This window comes from Trachemys scripta, chromosome 10 (genome assembly GCF_013100865.1).
Source record: "Trachemys scripta elegans isolate TJP31775 chromosome 10, CAS_Tse_1.0, whole genome shotgun sequence".
NCBI classification, from domain to species: domain Eukaryota; kingdom Metazoa; phylum Chordata; order Testudines; family Emydidae; genus Trachemys; species Trachemys scripta.
In genome coordinates this window covers 14449923-14477457 of record NC_048307.1, presented here as the reverse complement: position 1 = coordinate 14477457, position 27535 = coordinate 14449923, and the positions used below count along the sequence as shown (strand labels likewise).

Sequence of the window (27535 nt, the reverse complement as noted above, 5' to 3'; positions counted from 1 at the left end):
AAAATACTGCTCTCTGTTAACATACTTCTAACCTTATTGAAGTCAGTGTGATTGCATGTGTTGGAGAGCAAAAGTTGGCTGACCGTTTATTCCAGTGACAATATTCCTCAGTTCAGTTATTTACAGTAATGCTTTTAGTTCCTAAGGATTAGAACTCTAAATATTTTTGGAATGACTTCCTTGAATAACACTCAGAAAATTTAAAATACTATTAATATTAATAGTAACACCAGTCTTTCGTTTTTCTTGTGATATCTGTTGCTTGTGGCAAAAATGTTAAAGCTGTTGCTGTCAGTAATTTCAGAAGAAATAAAACACACATAAAGAGAATTTTTAAAAAATGGCCTTTCCCTTCTGTATTTCAAGTTAACAAGGAACACAAAAATATTTTGTTTTTTGCAGATGCTTTAGCTGCCTGTAATTACTTACCTCAGTCTAGAGAGAAAATCATTGCTGCACTTTTCAAGGCACTTAACTCAACAAATAATGAACTGCAGGAGGCGGGCGAGGCATGTATGAGAAAGGTTAGTGATATTAAAATAATGCTGCTTTGTGTTGGTCTTTCTTTATGCTTTTCCCAAGAAGCAGTGTAACAAGGAAGTAGAATTTCTACTGGGATTAATGGCTGCCCTGTTTGTGTTAGGGTGGCACCAGTATAATTAAGTTGCTTTCATTGTTTCTATGAAGTGTTTTGAGGGAGGATTTGATCTTGCCCATAAAAATTTCCTCTGGTGGAAACCAGACATACAGGCTCTGAGCCAGGAAACATATTTTTCTTTTGGACTAAATATATTCAGCTTTGTTTCAAAGTTTTATGGATGTGTCAAACTGCTCCCAATCAAAAAAATTAGCATTATGCTTACCTTGTGCTGATATATCTCTAACATAGCTTTAATTAATACTAAATATTAATAATTACACTAAATATCTTTTTAAGTGTTTACTATTCATAGTCAGGATCTACTTTATAATGAGGAGCAGGCATTCATAGCATATTACACAGGATAAGTTTCACACCAATAATGTCAATGATCCACCGATTTGTAGGTCATGTGTATACTATGGATCAGATTCCTTTCTGTGGTGATGCCAGAGCTGGTTATAGCTCCCTGATTATGAGGACTGGCCCTGGCAAGAGTTAGAGCAGCTAAGAGGCTTAAATAACTTTTGCCATTGGTAGAGGATCATCTCCTGACCTCTTCTAAAGCCCCTTCTCTCTTCTCCTCTGGCGGGAGTGTGGGAGTAGTTGGTGCAGGAGCTGCCTTCACCAGCTTCATGCTAGCAAGGGGTTCAGTTACACCAGAGGAAATCCCTACTATCCAACTGTGGTCAGATTCCAACCCCTTTGCGCTACTGGGGCAGTGCAAAATGACCTCGGGATTTCAGCAGAGAATCTGGCCCTACAGCTTTAACTGAGTTTGTAACCAGTTACTGATATGGCTGGCCCTAAATATAGATTCTCCACAGTCCTTTCTTCAGTGGACTATGGCAGCTTGCAGTATTTTGCCCTTGCCTGTGGCATAAGATAGCACATAGCTGTCCTCCTGTAAACTGTTGTGCATACTGTTTTTTTTAAATATAGGCAAAACCTCCAAACTGTGCTTGTGGATCTGATTTGGGTGATTTTATCCATTCTCAAGTTCCCTTTGCAATAGGATATCCTAAAGAGTACTTCTGTTGCCCCTCTGTAACTTTTCTCTTGTTGCTGTCACCTGCTAAGGCCTTATAGATTGCAGCCCAGATTTTCCTGTAATGCTCCTTTGAAATGTAGTTAGATAACATGGATAGGTGAAGACACACACTGATGTTTGGTTTGTTGTGAAAAAAGCTAATATGTGAACAAAACTTAGCTGTGTTTATTATGATCAGGGTCCCAAACATGTGGTTTTGCTTGTAACATAAAGCCTGAGTGTCTTTTACCTCTCAGTTAAGATCTTTTTCTGTTGCATTTTTAAAACTGCTGGTTAAATGAGAAGGAAATTAAATAATTATATACTTCTTCCCCAGTCAGAATTTTATAACTCCACAGTTAACAATATTATAGGAATAAAATCCTGTTTACGGAATGTGCTGCAAACAAGAGATTCAGTTAACTGAGCAATGTATCAGGATTAAACATGTTCTTCATAAGCCTCCATCCTGCCACCAAAAGCATTTTTTAAAACCAAACATTTGTTGAACCATTTTTTATTGTACAGCCATTTTATTGTGAACTTTAAAAATATGAAACCAGTTCTGCAGAGTTACTTTTTGTAAGTGTTTGTACAGAAGTAACTGAATTTTCTTTTATTTCTGTTGTGATTCCATGCTTTACTTCCTTGCAGTTTTTGGAAGGAGCTACAATAGAAGTAGATCAAATTCACACACACATGAGACCATTGCTCATGATGTTGGGAGATTATCGAAGCTTGACACTGAATGTTGTGAACCGTCTGACTTCTGTCACTAGACTTTTTCCAAACTCCTTTAATGACAAGTTCTGTGATCAGATGATGGTAAGTCTAATCCCTTTTTTTTTTTAAATGTTCCTAGAAGAACTCTCCTTTTAACTGACATCCACAAAATTGAAGATTAAAAGAGCAGTTTAATAGTGATTTAATTAATAGATTGTACAAAAGGTGTCCATGCTTTACAATTCATGTATATTAATTTGTGTTTGGAAATGTTTGCATGATTAGAATTTGATGAAAACCATCATTTCTAAAGAGGCATAGTTAAGTGAAAAGGAAAACAACAAACAATCCTTTTTCTTCTTCTAATGAAGTCAAACTTAATTATACTGAAATCTCCTTGGACAGATTTCTCTCTAAAACGTGGGGGTTGCTGTGGTAAACATTATCTTGGAAACTTGCTTTTCCCTTTTCAGCAGGATAACATTTCGTGGGCAGGCTGGCATCTCTTTGAATGCTAAAATGATGGTGGTCTTGCCTTTATCTTTTTTGTATTTGGATTCCTAAAACATTTGCCTGTATCCTTTTGTCAGGGACTCTAATACCCAAGAGATGAGTGATCATACGTCGTCGTTGATTTATGAGAGTTGTACATTAAAACATGGTACAAAACAATTACCAAATATGAACACCCATTCCCTTTTGTCTATCAGACTTAATAAATATCTTCCCGTTCAACCCACATGCGCACTTTCATATCCATCCCTTTTTTTGAAAATTGGGGAACACATACCTTGCAGCAGGCCTTAAAGGTCAGTGGATTTGGGCTCTGTTGGATGAAGTGGTGAAGGTAGTTCCAGAGTTGAGGGCTTTTAACACCCTCAGGTGACCTCAACTGCTGTGATACCACATGAGGAATGAATTGGCAGCCATTAGATTTTGCTATGCCTATGTAATCCACTCCCTGTGGAAAGAACCTCTAAGAAAGGAGACCTGCTGCATTTTTCACTAGCTAAAGTTCCCTAATGGACTTCAGATGTAGCCCCATGTAGGAGTATTAGTACTCCAATCTAGAAGTGACAAAGGTATGGATAATTGTAGTAAGGTCAAACGAAAAGCTTGCAACCTTCCAATCAAGCACAGGTTTAAAAGCTCTTTTGGCCTCTGCAGGTACCTGGTCAGTTTAGAAGCAGTTGAATGTCTTACAAGACCTGTAGGTTGCAAACCGGTGCGTCGCAAACAGTAAGCTAACCTCTCCAATCAAGGGAGCCGAACTAACTACTGTCAGCTGTTTAGTTTGCTTCCCTCAAAAATCAGGCTGTACATCCACTTTATCTAGTATAAAATCTTGCTGTGGCTTTCATAACTGGAACTGTAAAATTAGAGTAATCATACTGATGTTGGATTTCCCCACAGCAACACCTGCGTAAATGGATGGAAGTGGTAGTAATTACACACAAAGGAGGACAGAGGAGTGATGGAAATGTAAGTTAATGGTTCCTTTTATGGGGGAGGGAGAAGCAGAAGTAAGCAATATAAACTTTTATCAAATACAGAAATCATACAACCGTAAATGTTACCATAACTGGGTATCCACTGAGGTTTTTGTTCCAAGGCTGCATAAAATTACTTTTTTGAAATATTTGTGACAGATCTTAATACAGGAAGCTTTTGACTCGCATTTTAAATTGGTATTTACAGTGACTGAAATTCACCTGGCAAAGATAGTGCATGTACAAGTGTCTCAGCACTTTTGCTCTGAAGTTGAAATGGTGTGGAGAATCTTTGGTGGGATCCTGTATAGTGGGGTGAATTTCATCCAGTGTGCGCAGTTTCGTAGGCCCTAATCCTGCAGTGAGGGCTGGATGGACAGACACCCATTGACTTCTGACGGATCTGCCTATATGGACCAGATTACGTGATCAGTGCCATAATTTCTCAATAGTCCATTTTTTTTAATAGTTCAGCTTGGTTTTATAGTTTAGTTTTCAGTTAATATGCTGGATGTTCATGTCATATTTTGTCAGCAAATTTATACTACATATAACATTCCCCCTTCCATCTTAAATATGATTTTTGAAAGCTACATTTTAAAATGTTGTTTAATAATTAAGGTCAGTTTGTTGTGGGAAGTGATAGTTTGAAATGTGGGAATTAAGTTTCCTTCAAACTGAAAATTACATAGTTTAAAGGCAAAGTGTGTTCTACAATACTATACTTGTAGAAATAATTATCACATTCAGTGCTATAGTTTGTATTGTGTCTGCAGTTCTATTAGGAACTATACCAGTAATTTCTACTAGGGGTAAAGATTTATCACTTTCTCTAAACTTCCAAACTAGGAAGGAATCTGTTTTGTTTTGTTTCAGATTAGAACTAAATTGGGCTGGCTGTTTTCGTTTCAAGAAATCAGTAGATTGAAATGATTTTTTTTAACTACTTTTTCTCTGTCCCATCAAAAAGCTAACTTCAAATCTAAATTGGTCATCACTTCTGAAGTGAAGTTAGATGTTTTGTAATCAGATTGGGTTAATTTCTTGTTTGCATTAAGACTTAAAAGTAGGCTACTGTGCATGCACGTTTGCCAAAATACTAATATTTATTTATTCCAGTGCACTGCTATGGGTTTCTATAGACTTCTATTGGGATCCATTTTTTCCCACTCCCGATGATTATAGATATAGTTGAGTTTTTTATAGTAGTTGTCTTTCAGTCCACAGTGGGGCACCACTGGAACAGTTCTTTGTCTAATTCTCTCTACATATTAGACCAGGGGTAGGCAACCTGCGGCACGTGAGCTGATTTTCGGTGGCACTCACACTGCCCGGGTCCTGGCCATCGGGCGGGGGGCTCTGCATTTTAATTTAATTTTAAATGAAGCTTCTTAAAGGTTTTAAAAACCTTATTTACTTTACATAAAACAATAGTTTAGTTATATATTATAGACTTACAGAAAGAGACCTTCTAAAAACATTAAAATTTATTACTGGCACGCAAAACCTTAAATCAGAGTGAATAAATGAAGACTCGGCACACCACTTCTGAAAGGTTGCCGATCTCTGTATTAGACATATTTCACTCAGCTGTGAATTCTTTTGCTTTTAATGTTTTCTGTCACAATCTTTTGTCTCTATGTATTTTTTGTGTTTTAAACAACCCCCTTCCCCCAAGAACAAAAAAATTGTGGTGGAGAAAAAGCTATTTCAAACAAAGTTGTGAATGTTTGACACATGTTCAACATTTTGAAATAGTGTTTTTCTGACGACACTTAAATTAAAAAAGATTTGATTGATTAAAAAAAGATAATTCAGTCTTAAATTTTACTTTTTTATTAAATGTTCATCTCAAGAGTCCTTAATACTACAAATATTAGTAAATTGAAGAAAATGCACTTTGACACTGATCTTCACACAGTTTACACAGCAGATGTTCTTCATGCATCCATATATTGGATGTTTTTGTAACTTCATCTCCTAAGAGAGAGAAACGGGGGTGAGGTTAATTAGTCAAGAGGATCAATTGTAACATTAATACTTGTTTCTTCTTGGGGTTAGTGGACTCCAAAATTTCACCGGTTCACATTAAAAGCAAATTTCTATTAGTGTGAAGTGGTTCTTGAAGTGCCTTGTATTATACAAACTGATTGATTGTGAATGCTAGCTTCAGGAGGCGATGATAACTTCAGTGGAGAATTACAGGCTGAGAAAAAGAAGCACATCTGCTTGCTAGGTGAGAGGATTCAAGGGTGGTTTGCGGCACTATTCCGTTAAAAAAAAATTTTTTTTTTTAAATGATCTTAAGCAATTTTTATCCTTTTTCTCTTCATCTATAAATTGGGGTGAGGTGGTGAATAGGACTCCATGCTCTTTTTGAGCACTCTTGTTTTGATATCTGTGTTGTCATGCAGTTCTCAGAATTCTGAACACTTTGATTAGCTGACAAGATATTAATCATTTTGCCTTCTAGTAAAATTCTTTACTGCAAAATTCCACAAGGCCTGCATTTTTCAAGGAAAACAAATGGCACTTGTAAACTAAAAAGGCTAAAAATCTCAGTTAAAAACTGATTTATAATAATGTAAGTTCTGCCAAGGTAAACCTCAGGTATAAAGTAAGAGAGCCAGAATTATTTAGCTTTTTTGATCCTTCATCCTTGCTACTTAAAACAGCCCTTTTGTAGCCTAATGTAGCCCTGATTATGTGTGACTAGCAGTAAAAAAAAATAAAAAAAAATAAAAATAAAATTGCATTCCAAGTGGAAATGAATTTTTAATTAATGGATCTGCTGCTTAAAAGCTTCATTTAACAAAGCTAGTCTTTCCTTACTGCATATGAAATAGATAAAGTAACTTTTTTGATTAAGCAGGTTGCAACAATTCCCCCGCCCCCCCAATCAACAATGCTGCTTAAGTGAAAATTTGAATTTTTGTTTTGGGGGAGGGCTGAAGTCCATTAAAAGAACTTGTGTAGTCTGATATTTTAAGCATTGAAGGTTTTTGTTGTCTGCGTGGGCAATACTTGTCTCTGAAGATATCTGAATATTGTTTCCACTGTCTTGTTCATCCCTAATATTTTTATTGTGCACAAGTATATGGGAAATTATATGTAAACAATGTACAAATAGAAAAAAAAAAGATGCTTTTCCTCCCCATCCTCAGGAGAGCATTTCAGAGTGCGGGAGATGTTCGTTGTCTCCATTCTGTCAGTTTGAGGTGAGAACATAACCCTATTAAAGTCAGTTTCTGACTGCAATCTGAAGAATAGCATAAACTTTTTTTACATTTTTGTGTTTTTTTTTCTTTTCTTTTTTTTTTTTTTTTTTTTTTTTTCATGCTGTAATTTTTGTTTTGGTTCAGCCTGCCATGGAAGGGGTAGAGGTGAGAAATTCAGTGGAGGCCCCAGGAGGTTCTTTGTTGTTGTGTTTGGTTTTTGCTGTGATATGTTAGCTGTATTGTTATGTAATGGGCAGAGTGCATTGTGCCTTTGAGTGCAGTGCTGTGACTTGTCCTATGTTTGTCTGTGGCAGAGTTGTTTTAGTAACATTGCTGTGAAGGATGTTCAGCATGTTTTGTATTAGGAAGTTTGGAGCAGAACTTTTAAGTGCTTTCCAAGGGATCTAATAATTTGAATGGATTTTATAAATTTAAGCCCCAGTCCGGCAGTGTGCCCTGTGTAGGCAGCCCCCAGGACCTGCTTGTGCAGATCAGATTCAAGTTTGGGGGCCTTAATGCTTCGTATTTAAATTTAGTTTAAAAAACACCAATAATATCCCACTACAAACATGGTGCATAGTGTCTGTTAGAAATTGATTTTTTTTTTTCCTCTTCGTTTGGTTCCTTGAATACTATTTGTTAAGTAATACTCCCACTCTGAATAGAAAATACAGTTCATTGCCCTAGGAAAATATAAAACACATTTAAACTACACAATTTTAAAAAGAAATCCTGAAATTTGCTCAGATATTTAGAAGAATAAATATTTGATGGGAGAGCAAAGCTGTTTTTAAAAATAGCCAGCCATATGCAACATGCATTGAACAGTGATGGGAGAGTTCTTTTCTTTCATTCCTGTTCTGCTGTTGTGGAATGCGTATGGGAAATTGTTTTGAGCTGCTAGTTTGGATTTTTGAAGTGTGAAACATTCAATATAGTCCCGCAATGAGTCCTCATAACTCCCCTCATCACCATTCTCATTACACACAGTTTAGCTTTAATATTAAAATATCACTAAAGAAACAAAGTAAATAAATAAAATATGCCTACAAAAACATGATACCAAAATGGGGGGAAAAATATATTTCCTCAGGACAGATTCCTTCCATGTACTGGGGTAAGTAGTTGCTGCTTATATGTTAACTCCTTGCTTTTGTTTGCCAGCTGTGCTAATATATAGATAGAAAAATGTAGTCATGGTAAGATCTGTGGTAATATGTTTGTACGTTTAGTTAGGAATTGTTAGTTTATTTTGATAATGTTTATTTTTATCTGTAGGAAATGAAGATTTGTTCAGCAATCATAAACCTATTTCATCTGATCCCAGCTGCTCCTCAGACTCTGGTTAAACCTTTGCTGGAAGTTGTGATGAAAACAGAACGGGCTATGTTGATAGAGGTAAAAGTGGAGTTTAATTTAGCTAATTGCTCCTTTTATTGCTTTTATAATACTCCCATTTTAAGTGGGGTTTTTTAATTGTTCCAGCCACCTGTGTAGGATTATTTGGTATAAAAATTGATTTGTGACAAATTCTCATCTTTTACGACTGATAATACTTGGTTGTTTTAAGACTTTGGGGTGGTTGTGGTTGCTAACAAATTCATTTTACACCTGTACACATGCTAACTTCAGTGCTCTATTCTTTGCCAGATAATATGAGAAAAATGGATAAATTGAATAAAGGGAAATAATTTAATTAAAACATTATGAATGTTTCAGGCGGGCAGTCCATTCAGAGAACCACTGATAAAGTTTCTGACGCGTCATCCATCCCAGACTGTTGAGCTGTTCATGATGGAAGCGACTTTAAATGATCCACAGTGGAGCAGAATGTTCATGGTAATATCTGCGAACAATAGTCCAATTTTGATAAATTAGAAGTTATTCATGTACCTTTTTACCATTATTCTGACTGTGTCAGACAAAATACCGGACTTCAGTCTTGAGGACAGTTGATTTGGCACCTTTTTATGAGTATTAAATTGAGGCACAAAATTAAAATGCATTAAGTCTAAGTGGTATAAGTAAACTGAACATGTGTATATACAACTGTGTATGATGATACAACCTTTGGTATGTTTTTTCTTTAAAATTTATTCCTATAATGGTTGGTTGCCCTTCTCCAGAGTTTTTTAAAACACAAAGATGCGAAGCCTTTACGAGATGTCCTGGCAGCTAATCCAAATCGATTTATCACTTTACTGTTACCTGGTGGCACCCAAGCTGCTGTTAGGCCCGGGTCACCAAGCACCAGCACACTGCGTCTTGATCTTCAGTTTCAGGCTATCAAGGTATTTAATTGCTGTTTTCACAAACGTTGTCATGGATAGTTCAAATCTGTTTAAAGGGATGCTGACTATAGATACACTGAGTAATGTCACATATGTATTGGTAGATTTGTAAAACAATTTAAAAAAATGGAATTTCCCTTTCACCTGCCAGTTTACTTGTTGCATTTTACTTGGCTTAAAGAAAATACAGTCAGTCTGACTCTTCTGTTTCTCATTTACTAGCATAATGCTGCCAATGCTGAATAGGGATGTTTAAACTTTTTAAAAATATATCTTTCATTGGAGCTAAAAAGAAAATGAATTCATGGCAGTGTTTCTATGGACAATTTTTGTAGAACCATATTTAGCCCTAAATCAATCTGAAATGTGTCCTTGTATGTCAAGATTGCTGTTATGGAGTGTTGTTGTAGCTGTGTTGGTCCCAGAATATTAGAGCGACAATATGGGTGAGGTTATGTCTTTTTATTGGATTAACTTCTGTTGGTGAGAGAGACAAACTTTTGAGCTTCTTCTTCAGGTCTGGGAAGCATACTCAGTGTCACAGCTAAATGCAAAGTGGAACAGATTGTTTAGCATAAGTAGTTAACATATATTTCATATTTTTAGTGTCTACCAAAATTATGAATTTAAGCTTCAAGGCACCTTCAAGCCTGGGAGCTTAAATGCATAACTTTGCTAAACACTAAAAATCATGGACTTAATAGAGGCACTGGATTTATGGCTTATTACACCATAATATATTGTAATATTACAATCTGTAACCCACTAAACCTCCCCACAGCTTTCCCCCACCCCACTCCCTTTTCCCCACCCCACCCATGGTGATTGGAGAGATGTTAATGAGCCTCTTCACCTTGAGTGGTTCCTTGAAGTATATGTGGGCAACTTGTATTTGAGAGACAAGGTGAGTGAGGTAATATCTTTTATTGGACCAACTTCTGTTGGCGAGATAGACAAGCTTTCAAGTTGCACAGAGCTCTTCCCCTGGTCTGGGAAAGGTATGAAGAGTGTAAGTTAAATACAAGGTCAAACAAATGGCATATGTGCTAACTACTTATGCTAAGCTAAGGCAGAGGTTCTCAAACTGCGGGGGCTGGAGGCACAGAATGTATTCTGGAGGGGGCATGAGGAGTCAGTCTGCCTTCAGAGCTGGGCGCCTGGCCAGCAGCTGCTGTTCTCCGCGCTGCCTTCAGAGCTGGGTGGTGGTATATGTACTTGTGTGGAAGGAGCGGAGGGGAAGGGGGCGCAAAGGACTACAGACACTGAGAAAGGGCGTGGGGGGGGGGGGGCACAAACAAATAAATTTGACAACCACTGTTCTAAGGGACCATTCAAGGTGGAGTGGCCTGTTAACAACTTGTTTCCCAGACCAGAAAAAGTGCTTTGCATAAGCTCGAAAGAGTGTCTCTTTTACCAACAGAAGTTGGTCTAATAAAAGATATTAACTAACCCACCTTGTCTCTCTGATTGCTATTATTAGATATATGTCTAATAGATTTATTTGTCTTGTTTGTTTTTGACAGATCATAAGTATTATAGTTAAGAATGATGAATGTTGGTTGGCAAATCAGCATTCCTTAGTGAGTCAGTTAAGACGCGTGTGGGTAAGCGAAGCTTTTCAAGAAAGACATCGTAAGGAGAATATGGCTGCAACAAACTGGAAAGAACCGAAACTACTGGCATACTGCTTATTGAATTACTGCAAGTATGTAGAACTATTTATTGATCAAATCCATTTTTTTTTCCGTTTGTGTATATCTTTTCTGACCTTTCAAAATAAAACTGCTGCATAATGCTGTGTGGAAGAACAAACTGAAAGTTGCTCTTTCATGCTGCCGTTAGAACCAAGACTACTTTTAGCAACTCCTGGGTTTTTTTAACTGTGCATGTTTAAAAGCAATGATGATTCCTCCACCAAGTTATCAAACAGAATAGTCTGATACCAGTTTCTCACAAGAGGTTTTAATTGTTTCCTTTTCCAGAAGGAATTATGGTGATATAGAATTGCTCTTCCAGCTGCTTCGAGCTTTTACAGGCCGTTTTCTCTGCAATATGACTTTCTTAAAGGAGTACATGGAAGAAGAAATCCCAAAAAACTATAGTATTTCCCAAAAACGGGCTCTGTTCTTTCGGTTTGTAGACTTCAATGACCCAAACTTTGGAGATGAGCTGAAAGCCAAGGTAAGTAAAGCAATTACATCAAAATAGCCTGATATTTAGGTTTAATTCTCATCTTGGGAACTAGGGCAACAAACCTTGCTTGCTTAAATGTCAAAAAGAGTTCAGTAATTGGCAGAGCCAATTATGTGAAAATACCATATACGTGGAAGACCAATAATAGATGGAGTCAGCAATTCCTCTAAATTTCAAAGTTGAGCATTTCTTAGGTTATGCCTAGGTGGTCCTGCAGTTTGGACTAAATTGCAGAGTGCACTAGCATGCTGTGCTCTAACTCCCACATGTGGCCAACAACGGGCGTGAACTAAAAGGTAGTTACAGCACAGCGTGCTAGTGCGTTCTAAACATCCAGACTGCAGGCTGTGTAGACAAACCCTTAATCTGCCCTTTCTAGGAAGCCAATTTTTGTGTCGTCCCCCCCCCCCCCCCAGCCTCCTCCCCCACCCCAATAAAAGAAATAATCTGTCCAGGCTTTTTTACATGCAGTCTCTAAGTTTGAAAGAGAGAACTTCAAGAGGCTCTGAAGCTGCAGTGCATTGGTTTTGTCTGTAATCAGAAATAATCCAGATAGCTTCATTAAGTAATTGTTTTATTTAGAGAACTTAATAGCATAGTATTAACTTCTTCTTCCATTCCTGGTTTGTAGGTTCTGCAGCATATCTTGAATCCTGCATTCTTGTATAGTTTTGAAAAGGCAGAAGGAGAACAACTTCTGGGACCACCCAACCCAGAAGGAGATAATCCAGAAAGTATCACCAGTGTTTTTATAACAAAGGTATCCATCCGTACTAGCTTTAAAGAATTGAAAGGCAAAAAATAAAATAAATGTACCTAAGTTGATTGAAATGTCAATCCTGATCTGAATTATTCTTGCCACTTCTGGCCAGGGCTTTCTCTAAATATAAGTGGTCAATTACACTGACTCATATAATGATTTTGAATTGTGGAGAAATATACACCAGGAGCTAGAATGAGATTACAAATACTCAAGTTACTTGTGACTTCACTAGGATTTCAACATATTTCTTTATGAATGAAGGCTTGCTGCAGGAACCCCCTGTATCACCTACCTTTTGGTAAGGAGAGTCTTTACAGACTCTTGAAGTTGTCATAGAACTGACTTGTGCCTCATTATTATACCTGACAGCAAATATAAGATAGTCACTGTTGAAGATATTTTGAAGGCCGGATCTTCAGAAGTGCTCAGCTCCCCTTATTATAAAAATGTGCTCACTTCAGTTAGTTGCCAAAGTGGGAGCTGAACTCTTATGAAAAATCTGGCCTCCGTTGTATGTGCTGAAGACTACTGAAAACGTGGCCCTAAATGTAGATGTATGTGCATACAGTGTAATCAAAGATCATTTGGGCAATAGATGAGAAATGGACAGTTGCCCATTCCTTTGGAGAGTGCTGATAGCTGGTGATAAAAGTACATTGTTCTAAAAGTCATCTTATCTGTTGCTGCGGATACCAACCTGTAAAAGTATGTGTTTTTTATAGACTTTACCAACTACAAGAACAAATATAGTTCACAGTGTGTGTAGAGCTTATGAAGATATTTATTTATTTTTCCCCTCTCTCTCTTCTCCCTTCCCATCTTGCTACTCCTCCACTCTTGGGAATAGGTACTTGACCCAGAAAAGCAGGCAGATATGCTGGATTCACTCAGAATTTATCTCTTGCAATTTGCAACGCTTCTTGTAGAACATGCCCCACATCATATTCATGACAATAACAAGAATCGGAACAGCAAACTACGACGCCTGATGACCTTTGCCTGGCCCTGTCTCTTGTCTAAGGCGTGTGTGGACCCAGCGTGCAAGTACAGTGGACATTTGCTTTTAGCACACATCATTGCAAAATTTGCCATACATAAGAAGATAGTGTTGCAGGTATTGTGTACAAATTTGCTCTAATATGCTAAAGGGATGCTGATAAGTACTATTTCTGGTGTATGCTTTCTTTAATCCATTATTTTGTACTGTAATGGAGGGCCTGTCATGGAGGATGGAGATGTAGTTTTGAATAATCATTATACATGTGATAACTAAAACCATAAGAGCAGATAAGATCACCCAGGGAGCAAGTATAGAAGGAGCAGGCCAAAGATGAGCACCTTGTGAGGTATCTACAAGAAGGGAACCAGTGAAGGCAGTAGGTGCGAGAGGAGAGTCACCTGAGAATCTCAGCGGGAAGAGGGGCTTGTTGCTCAGTGGTTTGAGCATTGGTTTGCTAAACCCAGGGTTGTGAGTTCAATCCTTCAGGGGGCCATTTAGGGAGCTGGGGCAAAAATCTGTCCAGGAATTGGTCCTGCTTTGAGCAGGCGGTTGGACTAGATGACCTCCTGAGGTCCCTTCCAACCCTGATATTCTATGAATGGAGGCAGCAAAAAGAACATGGAAAAATTTGAATTGGACTTAACATGGAGAAGATCATTGGTAACTTTTAGGGCAGTTTTAGAATATGAAGAGAGTAGAAGGTAACTGACAGGTGTAAAGGAGAGAGATGCAGGCAATTCAACATAGTGAGCATAGATGACACTTTCAAAGAGTTTAGAGATGGCTGAATAAGGGAGATAAGGCAGTGAAGAAGCAGGTAATATTTAGAGATCTCTTAGAATCAGGGCATTAGCAGTATCATTTGAAAGAATGGTGTTTGAGAAAGAGATCAAGGGATTCGTGGGGGAGAGACTATAAGAAAACTTAACATCAGACACTGGGGAAAAACAGGATATCAGGTAGGACAAGGGAGTGAAACTGCCGTTTATTCAAGGGAAAAGGTCTTGAAAAGCTGTATTCTTTAGAAGAAGAGGTTTGTACCATATTTAAGAGGATCACTCCTTTTTTTTAGGTTTTTCACAGTCTTCTAAAAGCTCATGCAATGGAGGCTCGAGCAATTGTCAGGCAAGCAATGGCTATTCTAACTCCAGCTGTGCCTGCTCGAATGGAGGATGGACATCAGATGCTGACTCATTGGACACGAAAAATCATTGTAGAAGAGGGCCATACAGTTCCACAACTGGTCCATATTTTGCATTTAATAGTACAGCATTTCAAGGTATGTATACAGTGACCAACCGAACAATTGGATAAATTATCCTAGATGCCCACGAGATATAATACAGACTAAATAAAAATTAGTGAGATCCAAATTATACAGCAGAGAACAAATATTTAAAGGAGATTGTAGTGTGCACATGTGCATAGAGAACTAACGTTTAAAGCTGAAAATGTCTGCTGTTAATGTAACAATATATCTGGCCAATTCTGAAATGCCTCTGTCTCTTCTAACTGCTTTTACATTGTTTCATCTTTCCCTTTTCTACTCACATGCCCTCTGCATTGCTTTTTGTTTGTTAAAGCCTCCTCCACCCATACATGGTGGTTCAAAGAGTCGTGTTCCCAAAAGCACACAAATGCCTGAAATACCAATTTAACGTAAGCAAAGGGTCAGCTTGGTCTTGGTCCAAAAGCACTTTTAAAATTAGCTTGCACACGGTATGAAATAGCGTAAATAGGAAGCCAACTGAAGTGCTAGTAAAACATTTGAAAGCAACACTGAAAGTGAAGTTTGGAGTGGTTTGTTTCCAAAATGAAACACTGGATAGGTATGATTCTTAGGCTATGTCTGTATTACACCTTATGTTGGCATAATTTGTCAGTCGGGGTGTGAATAAATTACAGCCCGAGTGACATAAATTACACTGACATAAGCACCCGTGTGGACAGCGCTATGTCAGTAGGAGAGCTTCTTCCACTGACATAGCTACCGCCCCTTGTGGGAGGGGAGTAGTTAAGCCGACGGAAGAGCTCTCTCCTGTTGGCTTAGAGCAGCTACATTAGAGAGTTTGCAGCGGCGCATCTGCATTGGTGTACTGCTGTACACTCTCTAGTGTAGCTGTAGCCTTAGTCTGGATTACCTGTGGGTCAGGGAAAATCTGGTCAGGAATGTTTGGTAAAACAAAGTACCAGCTTCTTGTCTTAATTCTAGAGGAATGAGCATGGTATAGATATAACCCACTCTTGGCTTAAAGGCAATTAATTTACCATTCTGTTTTCTGTGTGTTAGGGAATATGTAGAATATAATTAGTTTACATGTAACACATTTATGAATCCATTTCTACAGGTTTATTACCCCGTAAGACACCATTTGGTGCAGCATATGGTTAGTGCCATGCAGAGGTTGGGTTTCACTCCCAGTGTTACCATTGAACAAAGAAAACTGGCTGTGGACCTTGCTGAAGTAGTCATCAAATGGGAATTGCAGAGAATTAAAGATCAACAGGTAGGAATAGTAACTGTCTAGGTGAACCTCAAAATGTTGTCATGATTTTTTTTTAAATGTGTGTATCACTGATATTTCAGCCAGATTCAGATATGGATCCAAGTGCAAGTGGAGAAGGAGCAAGTTCTGCCTCATCTTCTGTTAAAAGAGGATTGTCTGTTGATTCTGGTCAAGAGGTGAAACGATTCAGGACAGCTACTGGGGCAATAAGTGCAGTAAGAGATATTCAGTTTCCTTTTGTTCTTATAACAAGCAATTTTAAGCTTAAGTAACCTTAATGTTAATTTTCCTTCATAATTTTGTAGCCTGCTCACTGTTCAACTATGAATGAATCTTAGTTTTGCTTTATATTATTATTTAAGCACAATTTATTATATACCATTACCCCTCTTTTATTGAGCAAATATTGTGTGCACAGGTATTTGGACGTACTCAGTCGTTGCCAGGAGCTGATGCACTTCTTTCTAAGCCAATTGATAAGCAGCATACAGATACTGTGGTCAACTTCCTCATTAGAATTGCTTGCCAGGTACGGTCTGATTCTGAAATGCATGTACCAATGCTTCATTAGTGTTCAAAAATGCAAATAACCTTTTATTATACAGCATTATTTTCACTCTGGGATAAATGTATAAACTTTAACAATGGCTGTCGTCTTCTGAAAAGTTTGGAAATTGGTATGAAAAGTTCATATGAAAAACATAGGGTTATGCTGATTTTTATGTAAATTTTTATTAAAAATATTCATGATCCATATCTTTGTAGCTCTACTTTGAGATGTCTGTATAGCTGACAAGAGACATTTAGATGTAAAGAACTTTAATAAATTGACTTGGTTTTTGAGATATAAAAATATATTTTGGAACAAAACTAGAGCAGTTATTACTTAGGTTTCTACATGCCTAAATCTCATGATCAATGGGTGAGAAAACAAAGTCCTACTGACTTTCACCGAGATGTAGTCTCTTAAGTGCGACTTTGAAAATGTGACTTAGACTCCTAAGCCACTGAGATGCTTTTGAAAATGTTACCCACACAAAAATTTTAAATGTGAATAAACTAAAGAACTTTAAACTGCTCATTGACAAATTGTGAACATGACAATTTAAATTAGTCAAAATAGTTCCTGTGAATTGTCTGCTCAGCTGTATTCTTAGCAAAATACATTATAAAATATTGTTGCAACCTGACATCCCTTTGAAAATTTTTTCAGACTAGGTAAATTGGTTAACATCTTAAAAACAGTTTGTATGTAAATACAATACTAGCCTTTTGAGTAATACAGTACTGTGACTGTATTGGTATAGTTACTTTAGCTAAGCCTTTCCAAAACTAGACAATGATATGCTTACATAGGATGTGTAAAAAAAATTAATGAGTTCTAAAGATCATGGTTATAAATGGTTGTCATTCTGCAATAATTTTGATTAATTGCTAGGTAAATGACAACTCAAACACTGCTGGATCTCCTGGAGAATTGCTGTCTCGACGCTGCGTTAACCTTTTGAAGACAGCTTTACGACCAGATATGTGGCCAAAATCAGAACTCAAACTGCAGTGGTTTGATAAATTGCTAATGACTGTGGTAAGTTACATTCCAGCCTTGTAGAGCTTTAAGATTCAGTAACACAGGACATAATTGAGTACTGGCTTAATAAGATATTGAAGGTCTTTAACAATTTACCTATTTCTTGATTAGCCAGTATCCGAGAGATATATTTTACTTATAATATGCAGCTCTTAGGTTTAGACTATATATTGAAGATAGCACAATGTTGTAGAGAATTTTAAATTAAATGTTGGTCCATTTAATTACTAGTTTAATCACTGTCATTACTAGAACTAATGAAATTGATTTATAGGTTTTTTTGAGTAATTATTCTTGTCACTTTTCTTGACAAGAGGATTTAGGTAAAAGTCAACATTTGAGAACGGAAGTGCACGTTAATAAATGTTAGATTCTTTCTGTCAAGCATTTGTAGCAATGCTAGTATTGTTAAATAATTTAGTTTCTTTATAGAGTCATTAAAACTGATATTTGTTCTAACGTGCAATGTAAATACTACATATGAAATGGATAGAAACAAAATAAAGGAAACAAATAAGCTTATGGATCTGTTTGCACATGCTCAATAGAGACTTACAAACGTTTGGCAACTAAAGTCGCTGAAGATTCTGTCTGTGCTGGACATGCTCCAGCCTAGGGCTGCAGGACTGTCTCTACAACTGCCCCTCCAGGCAGCTGCGGGCCGCTGAGACACCCCGCATCAGAATTAAGAGCATGGAAATTGTTCTCAGTGCTTCCTTTGCTGGCACCCAAGCAGGATGAAGGAGAAGGGAGGAGGCAGTCTGACTGGAATGCAGAGTGTTGAGGAATCTGGTCTGGGGATGGCGAGTAGGGAAACTGGGACAAAGGTGGTGGGGAAACGACTGGTGCAAGGAGTTGTTGGTGGTACAGGCCTGAAGAAGACTCTTTGTAGCCCAAAAGCTTGTCTTTCTCACTGACAGAAGTTGGTCTAATAAAAGATAACACCCACCTTGTCTTAGTGAACGGTTGGCATTCTATACTTAACAGTGAAGTTTTTAATTAGGGCTGTCAATCACAGTTCATGCATGCGATTAAGGTAAAACAAATTAACTAGATTTTAAAAGTCGTGATTAATTGCAGTTTTAATTGAACTATTAAACAATAATAGAATACCAATTTAAATGTATTAATAATTAGAATACTTACATGTATTTAATTTTTTTTAATATAACTGCACTCAAACAAAACAATGTAAAACTTTAGCGCCTACAAATCCACTCAGTCCTACTTCTTGTTGAGCCAATCGCTAAGACAAATAAGTCTGTTTACATTTACCTGCCCACTTATTTACAATATCACCTGAAAATGAGAACAAGCGTTTGAATGGCACTGTTGTAGCCAGTGCTGCAAGGTATTTACATGCCAGATGGCATACGAATGTTTAGCATGTCTGGCATGTAAATACCTTGTAGCGCTGACTACAACAGTGCCATTCGAATGCCTGTTCTCATTTTCAGGTGATATTGTAAAGAAGAAGCGGGCAGGTAAATGTAAACAAACTCATTTGTCTTAGCGATTGGCTCAACAAGAAGTAGGACTGAGTGGATTTGTAGGCGCTAAAGTTTTACATTGTTTTGTTTTTTGAGTGCAGTTATGTTAAAATCTGCATTTGTAAGTTGCACTTTCATGATAAAGAGATTGCACTACAGCACTTGTATAAGGTGAATTGAAAAAAACTCTTTTTGTAATTAAAATGTTATATATTATTAGTGTGAGCACTCTACACTTTTCAATTGCAACACAGAATACAATCAATATATTTGAAAAATGTAGAAAAATTGCCAAAATATTTATAATCAATTTAAATTGGTATTGTATTATCGTTTAACAGTGCAATTAAAACAGCAATTAATCGTGACTATTTTTTTAATCTCGTGATTAATTGTGATTATATTTTTAGTAATTTGATATCCCTATTTTTAATATATTATATGGCAGTATGCCATATAATCTTACAATACTATAAACTAAGTTTTTTGTACCATACTACTGAAGTAAGTAGTATGAACTTTCTTATTGTGGTAAATATATTAGGATCACTTTTTGGTTTCCTACTGTGGAATAAAGCAGTGGCAAATCCTACTTCTCTGCAGTAGTAAATGAATTTAAGATTTTTAAAGAATACTTTTACCATAATTCCTTTTTCTAAACATTGTTTGACAGATGTTTAGGTACTGTACATTACTGGTATGAAGATAGTTGCTTGGGTAATCTTATTTTTAAAAGGTAGCCACTTTAATAATTTTCTCCTCCTACCATTGGGACTGGTTTAGTTTACCTCTGTTGAAAGGTGGTTAATGCTGTTATTTCTATATACCCGTGTACATTTGGCTTTAAACCTCTGTAGTTGATGATGCTTCATCATTATTCATTACTCAAAACTCTACTTATGCTTTTCAAAAATACTGTACTACTTAACTAATGAGAACTCCCATTAAAATCCAGCACTTCAATAGCAAATATTATCCACACTGAATAGAACAACCACAATTACTTAACCGCTATTCAGCACCTCATTTTCTCTTCAATCCTACAAATGAAACACCATAACATATTCAGCCTTGTGTCAGAATTGTCTCCCACCCACCTTTCTTGGTCTCAGTAATTCCAATGGAAATATATTTTGTGAGTGCAGGCTTTATGAGGTATTGGTGGCTGAGCAGAAATAACAGGACTTGGGTAAAAGAAGACCGCACTTGAATATTTCTGTGAATAGAAGATGCAGAGGCTTGTACTGAGGACTAAAGCTGGGTCAAGTTTTATAGCGGTAACTTTTTTCACTGAAAAATGCAGTTTAGGGACAATTTTAGTGAATTGTTTGTTGAAACAAATGAGAGATCTTGGAACTAAGTTTTTCAACATGAATGAAGCATCTTGTTTCAATTTTTCAGACTATATTCACAAGGGGGATTTAAGCACCAAAACTGGAGGCGGAGCAAGAGAAATAGGTGGTGGTAGTAGTAGTGGTGCCCCCTTATAACATTTAGCCCAGTGATTAGGCCACTCACCTGGGATGTGGGAGGTCCAGATTTGAATTGATGTTCCAGAGCAGGGACCTTGAACCACTATTCCTCCCCTCTTCCCCATGTGAGTGCCTAACCTCCAGGGTATTCTGGGGATGGGTGTCTCTCAATTTCTCCTGTTAAAGCTGTTCCACTTTTTATAAAATACTTAAATATTCAGTGAAGTAGACCTAGGAACCAAGTAAGTCCTCCTCCCAGATGAGGCAAGTCCTCTGACCACTGGGCTATAGAGTCATTCTCTGTTTCTGGCCCAATGATTACTCAAGTATTTTATACAAAGATTCAATGGGAAAAGTGAGACCCCCCCATCTCAGAATACCCTATAGCCTGGCAGTTAGGGTACTCACTGGCAGTGGGGAGACCTGGATTCAAGTCCTTGCTCAGGAGTGGAGTCCTGGAGATTGTTACCCCTTTCCAGATAAATATAAGAATGTAGAGTAATGGTTAGGATGGCAAATTTTACTTGCATGAGCAATTGAGAGAACCAGGCCATCTGGGACTTCCAGTTGTTGAACTGCAGTCTGTCGTAACTCCCTCCAGTGCTCTGAAGAAGTCTTCCAGTTTGTCATCTCTTGCAAATCTTCTACTTGCTTATTTGTGATGCCTACAGGATAATGAGTTGGAAAAGGCAAAGCTCGCTCCATCCAGCAGCTAGTAGGCCAAAAAACAAACAGGCAGGAAGGTGGGTGGCCCTATTGCTTATATAACATTTAGATGGTAAGCTCTTTGGTACAGGGACTGTCCTTTTGTTCTGTGTTTTTGCACAGCACCTAGCATTAGGGCTCCTAGGCACTACAGTAATCCAAATAATGAATAATATTCTTCTGCTTTCTATTAGGTGAAGTCATACAGCCTAATCCACTGTAACAGTGGTTATGTTTTAGGATGGGAGACAGACAGGGCTAGCAAAATCTTGTATTTTCAATTCATTAGATTAGTTTAGTTTCAGACATCCTGTTTCTGGGCTTGAAGCACCCATTTCTCATAAGCACTTCTTTTAAAAGTCCATCAAAATAAGCTGTTTTATACCTTCTCTTCAATATCTTTTTCTTTAAGGTATTTCCACAGGCAAATATAATGTATCCCATTGTTCCAAGCAGTTTCTAGCCAGGCAAGGGTGAGAGCCACTTTCTTCTCTGCTTTCACCACTCCTGTAATGTTAAAAGTATGCAAACAGGTAGTTAGTGGCTTCCAGTGTCTCATATTTTGCAGATCTGGAAAACATGGCTGGTGTAAGAAAAAAGAATTGAAACTCTTGTAATATGGAAGCCTGGAATCATGTTGTTGTTGATTTCACACAGGTTTAATGTGAGCTAACAAGTCTAATGCTCTTTTGTTCGTTGTTTTTTCCACTATACGTGTTCTTCTAGGAACAGCCCAATCAGGCCAACTTTGCCAACATTTGCACTGGGTTAGAGGTCCTAAGTTTCCTATTAACTGTACTGCAGTCTCCAGCTATCCTTAGCAGCTTCAAACCTCTGCAACGAGGAGTAGCTGCTTGTATGACATGTGGAAACACCAAGGTTTTGAGGGCTGTCCACAGTCTACTCTCTCGCTTAATGAGTATATTCCCTACAGAACCAAGTATGTGGTATTTTCCTCCTCCTTTTTCTTTTATCACTGCATAACTTAAGTGGTTGGGGGGGGGGAGCAGGGAGACATTTCTGAATATGCTAATCTTCTGTTTTATGTGTTCTGCATTTTATGGTCCATTTTAGCTTGCACTTTCAACCTCCGCTTAAAAAAAAAAAAAAAAAAAAAAAAAAAGTTGAAATAAGTAATCATGTGGAATACTTCATTAGCCATTGACATAAAAACTTAATAACCTGTGGCAGTCATTACTTTGACTCAAGAAATGCCTGCTATAAATTTAATGTCTTTTGCAATTACCATTTTTCTGCTTTGAAAAATGCTGTTTTTCAGTAGTTGAACATCACTGTTTTACTAAGACAAGAAAGGGAAATCGGGTGTAAAGAGAGGCTTTAGGTAATATGGAACACTTGACAAGGATAAGTCCTGTCATAGAACTACTAAATTTAATCGAGACCATCGTATTACTAGGAAAATTTTAGTGAGCATACTGGGGAAGTGATACCCAACACAGAGGCCACAGTGGTTGTATAATAGATAAAGGTTTTTTTACATGCAAGTACGGGAGGTTCAGAGAGAGCCCCTTGTGCTGTTTTAATAATTATAATATTCTAAAACTTATTTGGTTTTTATGTTGTCAACTTTGTCTCAGGTACTTCAAGTGTAGCGTCAAAATATGAAGAACTGGAATGCCTATATGCTGCAGTCGGGAAGGTTATTTATGAAGGACTTACTAATTATGAAAAAGCCACTAATGCTAATCCTTCCCAACTCTTTGGTGAGTTTCTCGTTCCTCTCATACATGTCTATGGATTGGCTCTCTAATTAGCGTGTTCTTTGTCATTAGGTTTTATTTTATTTTCTGTAAGGGGGTTGATAGCCGTGTAGATAGTGCTGTGTGCTGCCTTGGGAAATCTGGATGTAGACATGACCTTGGGATGAAGGCTGACAGCCTTGAGGAATAAGACTACAGGGCTCATTGCATTCTGTCATTTCCAAGCAGCTGGCTTGAAGATAAGTATTGAAAATGGATACTGGTGGCTGGATAGGTGTCTTAGTTACTAAGGGCACGTAGGAACGAGAAAAGGCGTTTAAAGTAACAATGATGTAAAGTAAAAGCTATTGGAAATTTCAATTGGAGCAGCAAAAATCCTGCAGTTACTATTTTTGGGGCATAAGATCATGGTTTTTTTTTTTTAAAAAGTGAAATAAATACACCTAAACGTTTCTTGTCCAGTATTTTTCTTTTGAATACAAGCACCAGTTTGTTGAAAGCATCGTAATGTTAGCTGATTTAAATCACATAAGAGTCTTATTTAGAACTTGGATTCTGAATAAGTGAAGAATCTCAGATACAGTACACTCTTTTCAAAAGGTAACATTTCTGATTGTATTTTTATTAAGCACAGTTTTGAAAAGCTCAAACGCATTCCTAGTTCACTATTTATTTACATTGATTAAACTACCATGGAACTAATCTCCCTTTTGGTTCTTGTCTGAACGCTTGACTACAACTGAGATATGTTGGAATGATTAGACAGTTTGACTAGTCATACCAAGTTTGGCTCAGAATTGGTTCTGTCAATAATGCAGACTTGAAATTACACAAGTTAGAAAAGCTTGCTGCTTTAAATGGCAAATGTCCTTCACTATCCTAGTTTGTGATCTGTGCAGACAGGTGTAATTTCACTTAGGGAATTGCCTATTTGTCAGGTGTCAGGATGTGCTGTACAACACACTAACCAAGAAAGAGACTTTTTATCATTTGTCCAGAGCACACTTCAAGGTTAGATTCTACTGTTTTCCCTGAGTCAGTCTATATCTTATCGATGCTTTATTAAAAAAAAAGAGACTCTTAAAAGATACCAAAGTTCAGGCAAATTTGTGAGGGGCAGAAAAGGAGGGACAAAATAAGGTAAAGCTTTCAAAGCAGTCATTCTGTCTGTTAATAAAACACTGAAACTCTAAATATTGCTGTGGGTTATTTGATGAATTATAAAGATGCAGAAAAGTGGGAAATGGTTGGTTGTTACTGCCAGAATAGGGTTTCTAATCTATATGTATACTGTGTGAGGACAAGTGTTGCTATATACCTTGTAAAATCAGCTGCCGTACATGAACACCAACATACTTCAGAGGAGCATCAATCGCTACATTTATATCCAATATATGTGCACAGGCATTGTTAACAAATATACAGTCTGAGGAGAAAAATACGTATTTGTTCTAATACAGATACTTAGGAAGTGTCTTTAATACTAAATGACAGCTCCTGCATAGCTCAAGTATGTACCCTTTTAATTTCTTATCTACTTAGTAACTGATATATGAAACTAATGACATTCTGGGAGGATTAATCTATATGTCCAACAAGTATGATGCTTTATTTTCATATTATGGGATTTAAGAACTGACACTGTTCCAAGGCATGAAAAATGCCATTTAACAAGGCAAGAGTCAACTATTAGATATACTTAGGGTATTTCTATTGCAAAACTGAGCTTCTGACTGAGTAGCAAGGAATGCTTTGAGAGAGCTAAATAGAAAAATATTGCAATTCATCTTGGTTTGCTAGCCTTTTCCATCATGTATCTACATAGATTTCCTGTCTTTGTAACCGGGATAGCTGAATATCCAAGGTAGGACACAACTTTCCAAAAGTAGAGCACTCTGACTGTCCTTTCATAGGACAAGTACAGAATTTAGTTTGCTCAAAATAGGGCATGTTGTCCCTAGCCTCTGTTTGCCAGAAGCTGGGAATGGGCAACAGGGGATGGATCACTTGATGATTACCTGTTCTGTTAATTCCCTCTGGGGCACCTGGCATTGGCCACTGTCAGAGGATAGGATACTGGGATAGATGGACCTTTGGTCTGACCCAGTATGGCTGTTCTTATGTTCATCTGGTTACCCAAAGTATGAATGATAATTTTAGTTGCCTTTAAAGACTTTTTATTTATATCTTAGGTACTTTAATGATTCTGAAGTCTGCATGCAGTAACAATCCAAGCTACATAGACAGACTGATTTCAGTCTTCATGCGATCCCTACAGAAGATGGTCAGGGAACATTTGAATCCACAGGCTGCATCAGGAACAGCAGAAGCAACCACAGGTAGTAATGCCGGTCAATAAAGGTTTTAAGTAATGTAATCCTATCATAATGCAGAGATTGAGTGGTTTTAGCTGCTTGTGTATTTTGTTAAGGTTTTGAATTCCATCGTGCATTGAATAATTTGAAAATAATCCAATAAAAAGTGAGAAATCTTGTTGAAAGTATCGACTGGAAAAAAAATAACATTTTTTGTGTTCTTAATACCTGCTGAACAACTTAATATTGAGTCAAACATCAGTAGGTTAGTAAATGTTTGAAATGCATTATATTTAAAAATTGGATTCTTCAGGAGTATAGGTTGACAGTTCTCTGCTTTCAGTGACTCTTAATTGAATAGGTGCAAGCTAATAGTAGTGAAGCAGTTGTTTGTGAAATCAATTGGTGCCCTTGTTATCTTCTTACAGTGGTGACTTTATCAGTAGATGGAGTTTTGCCTGTCATCAAATGATCCAAATCATGAGTCAATACAAAATGCAAAAATGCTGCTAAAGAAATACAGTGCTATTAAAGAACAAAATATTTCAATTAATGATGAAGCTGCTGAGGAAAATTGTTTGGAAGAAGCACTTCCAATATTAGATTTCTATCTTGCATTCTAATTACACAGAACAGGACCTTGTGAATTGAGACTAGTCCCTGAGTAACTCATTGCAAATTATTAAATTTGGCAGATAAGCAAGTCAGGAAATTAACAGAATAAGAATACTGCATCACAAAATATTGTTTTCATTTTGACAAGTTTAGCTTCAATTATGTATACCTCATGATTTATTGGCATACTGTAATATTTGTCAAAGTATTATTAAAATGAGGCCTCACCACCTCCTTTCCAACTGAATTATTTTCACATGGACGTGACCAAAGGGGAAGGCTCTCCTGAAGAGCACTGTGGGCCATTGTTTTGGGTATGATACATAGACTGTTTTTCAAAGTGATTATAGGGGTTTATTCCATGGTAACATTTTCTGTTGTTGATATTTTAATAGTTCCCTAGAATTTTCCATAAAGTTGCACCCATAAAGAGGCTTTAACCATGTTATCCTTTAATTGCAGAATGAATTGATTTAAATCAAGGCCATTTAAATCACCACATGGAAAGCCTCCATTTAAATAATTGATTTAATCAACTTTTCCACTTGTATTTCAGTTATTTTCTGAAGAATTCTCATTGGTTGATATAACTATTAAAACATGTTGATTTACAACTAAATAGAACCTTTATGCTAGATTTGGTAAATCTTTTTGCTACCTAGCAAACTATATACATTTATTTAAACAATTCTATTGCTTAATATTTTCAGATGATTACTAATTGTACATTTTCAGTAGGTTAGAAAACAGTGAATGATATATTAATTAACTTTTTTGTTCATGATTTATCATGCTGCATTAGGATGGTAACTGGAATTTAATTAAACACAAAACTACATATAACATTTATTTTTTATTAAACAAAACCTGAAATGTTTTGGATATATAAACTTTTCTTATCAAAACATGTTTCACATTTACAACAAAATTATAATTAGGCCTTAACATATTTTGTGTTGTATTTAGCTTTCATTTTAAAAGGTTTATTTTTAAAAATAAACATATTATAGTTTAAATAATAAAATAAAACTCTTTTTACATTTTTTTTAATTATTTAAAAAAAATCATTAATTACCCATCCTGCTTGGGATGTGGGTATGTGGTAGTACTGCTGAAAAGGATCTGGGAGTTATAGAGGATCACAAATTGAATATAATTCAACAATGTGATGAAGTTGCAAAAAAAAGTAATATTCTGGGTGTGTTAATTTTGAGCATTGTATGCAAGACACTGGAGGCAATTGTCCTGCTCTCCTTGGCTCTGATGAGGGCTCAGCTGGGTACTGTGGCACCCAGAATTGGACACACTTTTGGAAAGATGTGGACAAATTGGGGAGAGTCCAGAGGAGATCAACAAAAAGGATAAGGTTAAAAAAACTAGACATGTTTAGTCTGGAGAAAATTAAACTGAGGGGGAACCTGATGAGTCTTCAAATATGTTAAAGGCTGTTACAAAGAGGACTGTGATCAATTGTTCTCCATGTCCACTGGAAGTAGGACAAAAAGTAATCCACTAAAGCTGCAGCAAGGGAGGTCTAGGTTACATATTAAGAAAATCTTTCTAACTATAAGGATAGTTAAGTACTGGAGCAGGCTTCCAAGGGAGGTTCTGGAATCCCTGTCATTGGAGGTTTTTAAAGAACAGGTTGGACAAATACCTGTGAGCGATGGTCTAGGTTCACTTAAGGTTACCATATTTGAACTTTCAAAAAAGAGGACACTCGGGGGGGGGGGGGGGGGGGGGGGGTGGGGCGGGCCGCCCCGCGCCGCCCCGA

General features: G+C 37.0%; 1 protein-coding gene across 9 annotated transcripts in view; it reads left to right on the top strand.

Moving 5' to 3' along the window:
• The window catches only part of TRRAP (transformation/transcription domain associated protein), a 149781-nt gene that overhangs the window by 48016 nt on the left and 74230 nt on the right, over nucleotides 1-27535 (top strand). For 6 of the 9 annotated variants that reach the window (XM_034784980.1, XM_034784981.1, XM_034784978.1 and 3 more), the window contains 20 exons: nucleotides 403-524; nucleotides 2325-2495; nucleotides 3807-3875; nucleotides 7048-7101; nucleotides 7246-7266; nucleotides 8380-8499; nucleotides 8821-8940; nucleotides 9228-9392; nucleotides 10916-11097; nucleotides 11375-11573; nucleotides 12217-12345; nucleotides 13196-13462; nucleotides 14421-14627; nucleotides 15697-15855; nucleotides 15936-16070; nucleotides 16274-16384; nucleotides 17294-17440; nucleotides 21837-22050; nucleotides 22709-22834; nucleotides 25024-25170. In XM_034784980.1, coding sequence (XP_034640871.1) covers nucleotides 403-524; nucleotides 2325-2495; nucleotides 3807-3875; nucleotides 7048-7101; nucleotides 7246-7266; nucleotides 8380-8499; nucleotides 8821-8940; nucleotides 9228-9392; nucleotides 10916-11097; nucleotides 11375-11573; nucleotides 12217-12345; nucleotides 13196-13462; nucleotides 14421-14627; nucleotides 15697-15855; nucleotides 15936-16070; nucleotides 16274-16384; nucleotides 17294-17440; nucleotides 21837-22050; nucleotides 22709-22834; nucleotides 25024-25170 — 2865 coding nt within the window. The remainder of the gene's footprint in view (nucleotides 1-402; nucleotides 525-2324; nucleotides 2496-3806; nucleotides 3876-7047; nucleotides 7102-7245; nucleotides 7267-8379; nucleotides 8500-8820; nucleotides 8941-9227; nucleotides 9393-10915; nucleotides 11098-11374; nucleotides 11574-12216; nucleotides 12346-13195; nucleotides 13463-14420; nucleotides 14628-15696; nucleotides 15856-15935; nucleotides 16071-16273; nucleotides 16385-17293; nucleotides 17441-21836; nucleotides 22051-22708; nucleotides 22835-25023; nucleotides 25171-27535) is intronic. The other 3 variants (XM_034784982.1, XM_034784983.1, XM_034784979.1) reach the window with 2 other exon arrangements.